Source organism: Saccopteryx bilineata, chromosome 4 (assembly GCF_036850765.1).
Source record: "Saccopteryx bilineata isolate mSacBil1 chromosome 4, mSacBil1_pri_phased_curated, whole genome shotgun sequence".
Classification (NCBI taxonomy): Eukaryota; Metazoa; Chordata; class Mammalia; order Chiroptera; family Emballonuridae; genus Saccopteryx; species Saccopteryx bilineata.
In genome coordinates this window covers 69,394,664-69,400,663 of record NC_089493.1, presented here as the reverse complement: position 1 = coordinate 69,400,663, position 6,000 = coordinate 69,394,664, and the positions used below count along the sequence as shown (strand labels likewise).

At 42.1% G+C, this 6,000-nt stretch overlaps 1 protein-coding gene across 1 annotated transcript in view; it reads right to left on the bottom strand.

Annotated features, from left to right (window-relative positions):
- Window positions 1–2,502: 2,502 nt before the first annotated feature.
- The window catches only part of CYP19A1 (cytochrome P450 family 19 subfamily A member 1), a 35,834-nt gene continuing 32,336 nt past the window's right edge, over window positions 2,503–6,000 (bottom strand). Inside the window, exons 8-9 of the mRNA XM_066275968.1 lie at window positions 4,557–4,798; window positions 2,503–2,917 (exon numbers count right to left, since the gene is read on the bottom strand). Coding sequence (XP_066132065.1) covers window positions 2,663–2,917; window positions 4,557–4,798 — 497 coding nt within the window. The 3' untranslated portion in view covers window positions 2,503–2,662. The remainder of the gene's footprint in view (window positions 2,918–4,556; window positions 4,799–6,000) is intronic.

The following is a 6,000-nucleotide window of genomic DNA, read 5'->3' as shown; positions in this document are numbered from 1 at the left end:
GCAGTAAGTTAGGGCTATATGCAGACGTATTAGCGTTTGGGGGGCTTATTGTCTGCCAGTTGATGTGTACTGGATGCCCAAATTGTCCATTCAGTGACCAAATCGCATGAAAGTGAGATTGTCTTATACACTTCATTTGTTATTGGGGCTTAGATACAAAGGGAAAAAATTGGCTTTATGTTTATGAAGCAAAATAATAACAGAAGAAAGTATTAGAAATGACACTAGAGAGCCTCCGGTATAATCCATATTTATGGATGGGTCTACTAAGCTCCAGAGTGGTGAGACAACACAACATATCTTTATATCAGCATTGTTTATATACAACTTTCGTTTTGCTTTGACCATATAGACAGGCCTTGGCTCCATGTGAAGTACAGCAGATGTGCCAAGGGAGTTGGATGGGTGAAGTACACTGATCCAATCTGTGTTTCTCTACTGTGCAGCTCCAGCTAGAGCAAATTAAACAGTGTGCTAATAGGCACTGAGTGAATTAATTTGGATACTGGCCTTGCTTTCAGGGGTCTGAATTATTTAGATGACTGTCTAGATTGTCTAGACAGAAATATCCAGGCACATAGGCACATTTGCCTGTACATTTAGGCTATAGAGATGATCCAAATAATTTTACGTTCAAAGACTTCTTTCTTTACTAATGCTCATCTTTGAATTTTTAGAATACCTGCCTCTTCTTTACTTGGTTTCTAGGGTCAGTTGAGAGTGTCTCTGAAGAAAAGTGTCTATTCGGTACTGATCTTAAGAGTAAATATGGAATGAATTACAAAAGAAAAGAGCTCCTTCTCTCAAGGGGCTTACACTCTGTATTTATACGCAGCTATACTAGTGCCAAATAGAATGAAAAGAATATTCAAATGTTACGGTGGCGGTTGACTCAATGGCAAACATTTACATTTTTTAAATGAGTTTAATTTTTCAGCTTTTAAATGACATTCAGTTTAAACAATCATTCTATAACACAAGTGGTATTTTAAAAAATTAACTAATTTATTTGATTCACACTACTGAGATAATTCTAAGGTGTACATTTTATACATGGCTACATAAATGATTCAATAAACTAGACAGTTGTTAAATCTCTATGGTAACTATTAAATCTGAGGTAGGATAAATAATGATTGTAAGGGTTCTACACTGATCACGTTCTCTACTAATCTGTTGCCCTTGGCTTTGGGATCATAGAAAGAGGGGGAAATATCAAGAGAGAAAAACAATGCGATGGGAATGGCACTCCTTAGGAGGTTGAACCCACTGGGCTGTAGAATTAGATAAAGATTTAGAGAATTCTCCTCCCCCAAATAATTGTAGCTCCTGTAAGAGTTACTAATTATTATTTCTTCTTCTTTTCCAAGTTAGAAGAGGGAGATAGAGAGACAGACTCCCTCATGCTCCCCAACCAGGATCTACCTAGAAACCCTGGTTTGGGAATGATGCTCTACCCATCTGGGGCCATGCTTGCAACCAAGCTATTTTTAGTGCCTGAGGTGGAAGGTCCATGGAGCCATCATCAGCACCCAGGGCTGATGCACTTAAACCAATCGAGCTATGGCTGGAGAAGGGGAAGAGAGAGAGAGGGGTGGGGAGAGGTGGAGAGCAGATGGTCACTTCTCCTGTGTGCCCTGACTGGGAATTAAACCTGGGACATCCACGTACTGGGCCAACACTCTACCACTGAGCCAACCAGCCAGGGCTAAGAGTTACTAATTATTTAAAGTTATGCCTTGGTTAGCCATACTAATGGAGCTAAGCAATAATGCAAACAAACAACAACAACAAAATAATTTGAATTTGAAATGAATTGTGTGACTTTCTATTCCTACAGCAGATATAAGATCCTAATTATACTTTACTTGAGTAATTACTAAGTTGTATTACCTTGTACTGCCCTAATCTACATCTACTATAGCAGAGGTCAGTGGCTGAGGCATGAATTGGGAGACTGAGAAGGGATAGTCTCTGATTTAACTTTAGTTACAGGTAAGTCACATGTGAATAAACAAGAATTAACTGAATATAATTCATAGGAAAAGTCAAATGCTGAGTTTGTATTTCTCCAAAGACTATGAGTGCTACAGTCCCCAAACCCACTGAAAACCAGATCAAACACTTGTATTCACACTAGTAGGTGTGTTTGGCTTTAGGCTCCCAGACATTGGCCAGCTGGATAGAAGTTTTGCTACTGGCCTATCTTTTCCAACATGTTTTGTGGAATTGGGCCTTTAAGGCTGCAGTTTCTTCACTGACCATTTTTCCTGCAAACTCTCTGCCTCTGTGTTTTCTCTGGTTTGGACAAGATCAGATGACCAATGTTTCCTGGTTTGCTGACAGCCCATAGGAAGTATGCCTATAAAATGCCATTGACCACTGAATGTTCACTATGAGGATGATACTACCCGGCAAAAATGAATGTTTTCTTATGAACTACTGATGAGAAGTACTCTAGAATTGGTACTGACCAATATTTTTTAAATTCATTTTAGAGAGAGGAGACAGAGAGAGAGAAAGGGGGAGAAGCAGAAAGTATCAACTCCCATATGTGCCTTGACCAGGCAAGCCTGGGATTTTGAACCAGCGACCTCGGCATTCCCAGTCGATGCTTTACCCATTGCACCACCACAGGTCAGGTGGTACTGACCAATCTTGTTCAGCATTCGAGGCACTTGTCAGAATTTCTTGGGATGAAAATCATATCCAGGAATTTGCTGGTCTCATCTGGGTGCACAGCCAAGTCATTTGTTTTCCGCATTGTATCAACACAAACTTCTTGATCTTTCAATGTCTGCACATGGAATCGTCTCAATAGTGTCACCAGGATCACTTTCAGCATTACCATGGCGATATATTTTCCTGCACAGCTACGAGGCCCAAAACCAAATGGCTGAAAATACCTATATGGAACCTGTGAAAATGATCAGAAAATTAGCCAGACTATTAGAGGCTAAAATTGTGCAGTCTCTGTTTGATTTGTCATAAAAATACTCATCAGTCAGAACGCTCTGTTTTGGGATCTTCGCCATACTGTTTCTTCACTGAGAGGAATGGCTATAACTCAGATAAGCCCTTTGCTCCATAAGTCTGATTCAGCCCCTGTGATACACACCCAACCCTGGACAGTACCCAGTTGTGCTTTTCATATAAACGTGTGTTGAGTCAAACAATGCAGATCGCTCTATTACCGCCACTGTTACTCAGCTGGCTCTCTGGGATAGCCCCAGCCTTACTGCTATTCTGAAAATCACCAAAGCAAAGACTGTGTTTGTGAAATGTCATATAACTTGACGACAGTGGACAAATTTAGGGAAGATATAGATTCCTGACCTATTGGTGCCAAGCGTCTAAATAGTTTTAGTTATGTTAAAATTAATGGGTACCACATCTGTTGCCCACATCTGGACTTACGTAGTACCTGTCACAAAGCAGATTCCCAATAAGTTTTTGCTGACAAGATGTCAACATGGCATGGGTTGCTAGAGAACTGAATTAATGATTATTTTTCCATACCGTATCCAAATGGAAAAGGCACTAAAGGAATTATCTGGATAATACAGGTTAAAAATATCATTGTCTAAAATTTGACACAAGGGAAGCAGAATCTCAAGTACACTTCGGTGATGGGACTAGAAAAGGCTGAGGTCTTCCAGTCACTGAGTCCCGTTTATAATGGGAATTAGTGTTGGTGGGACCATTTGGTGAACAAGGCAAACTGCAAAAATCAGATCTTTTATTTTTTAAGTGAGAGGAGGGGAGAGAGAGACAGACTCCTGAATATGCCCCAATCAGGATCAACCCAGCAAGCCCCCTACAGGGAGATGCTCTGCACATCTTGAGCCATTGCTCAGCAACTGAGCTATTTTTTGCACCTGCGGCTGAGGCTCCATGAAGCTATCCTCAGTACCTGGGGCCAACTCACTTGAACCAGTGGAGCCATGGCTGTGGGAGGTGATGAGAGAGAGGGAGGGAGAGAGATGGTTGTGGGAGGTGATAAGAGAGAGGGAGGGAGAGAGAAGGGGAAGGGGTAGAGAAGCAGATAGTCACTTCTCCTATGTGCCCTAACTGGGAATTGAACCCAGGACATTCATACACCAGGCTGACACTCTACCACTGACCTAACTAACCAGGGCTAAAAATCAGATCTTTTGATCTCACTTGATTTCCATCTGAAGCAGAAATGGAATTTCCTTTGCTTAGATAGTGCTATAGCTACATTTACATGGTGACAAACTGGTAACTAAATGAGCAAGTCGGTTGGTTGAATTAAACAAAATTCCCCTCATTTTAGTCAAATTTGGGTCCTGACTTTTTTACATATTTTTTTACCTATTTGGTGGCTACTATGTAGATACTTCCTAGAGCTGGAGACCTAGCATCCTTAGCTTGAGGACAAATGGCCTAAGCTAGGGAAAATGTGTGTTTCTGGTGAGGGGACAGAGGAGACAAGTAAATAGAATGAAATGTACATGGTGCAAACAGAACCAGAGAGGATTCAACAGCTGACACTGTAAAGAGTGACGTACTTGGTTTTCAAGATTGGCACTTACGTTCTTTGCAAAGTTTTCAAGAGTAAATTCATTAGGCTTGGGGAAAAACTCAAGTCTATGCATTCTTCCAATATTCAGGATAATGTTAGTCCCCTTTTTCACTGGGTAGCCATCGATGACGTCGTCCTGTAAGGCTTTGCGCATGACCAAGTCCACAACTGGCTGGTACCGCATGCTCTCATAAATAAAGTTTTCTAACACTTTTAACTTTTGAATATCATCGATCTTTATGTCTCTTTCACCTGTGGGAGCAGATAAGGACAAAAAGGTAATGTTAGTTTCAACATCCGATGGACCTTAAAACTCCTATAGTTTCCACAGAACAGTTTGTGCTTGGTTGGAAAAAATTTTATATTTATAATCAGAATGCAAACCAGCAACCTGGGCCAAATATATTATGTTTGGCCTACAGAGTGTTTTAGAAAAAATCAGATTTGAAGTCAGTTATCTTAAAAGCTGGGAGATTTCATAGAAAAGCCTGGATTTTTATTAAAAAGACAAAAAAATCCTGGTTAGCACTGGACTCACATCCCCACCTGGCAGCAGTGGGCTGACGTTGAGCGACCGATGAGCCCCTTCCAGGGGCAGTCCCTCTGCAGCCTCGTGCAGACCTACCCAGTCAGCGTCCAACACTTTTCTGCTAGGTCCCTGAGGTCTCAGAGACACTAAGACTCTGAGACATTCACCTTTTCTCTAGTCAAACTGAGACGGACTCTCCTCAGTTTCAGTAACGTTTTCTCCTCTGGTTACCTGTGCAGTCATCTGTTCAGGACGTGTCACGGATGGCCTCTCCTCCCCATCTCCTCCAGAACAACCTGTTGTAGAGAGGCAGGAACCCCCTTTCCTACCACAACAAAATGGAGTACCTCAGATAATCCCCGGGTTTGCTAGGGACCGAAGGACACCCCCTCTGTCTCAGACTGGCCTGACACTGGTCAGAGAAGCTTGGCTTACTCCCAGAATTGGCAAAGCTTCAGAGCATCCTCAAATGGGCTACCACTTTTGTAGAATCAAACACTGACCAAGGTCCTGAGGCAGCCCTATTGCCTGAACACTGCACCATTCATAAAAGGTCTCATTTGGTCAGAGAACTCTAACAGCCCTGCCCCTCACATACTTCTCTTTGTATACTCAAGGGTTTAATGGGATATTGATCTGGCGTAAGGAGGTGGAAGGGAAGAGGAGGGAGAAGGTAAGCAAAGGTGTTCCCTGGAAAGAAATTACCCTGAGTATGTATTGACAGGCAGCACGGACACATGTACAAATGGTTCTACTGCTTTTTTATCTTTGCAGAGGTCTGGTGAAGTGTCGAGGGGGTGGGGAGCAGGACATCACGGGGCACAAACACTTCACTTCTCAAGGAAATTGTATTAAAGGCTATGGTCTCAAGAGCATTTCCCCCCCTTGCTCCCTGAACCAGTGTTCTGTGGTCCTCTGTCTTCAC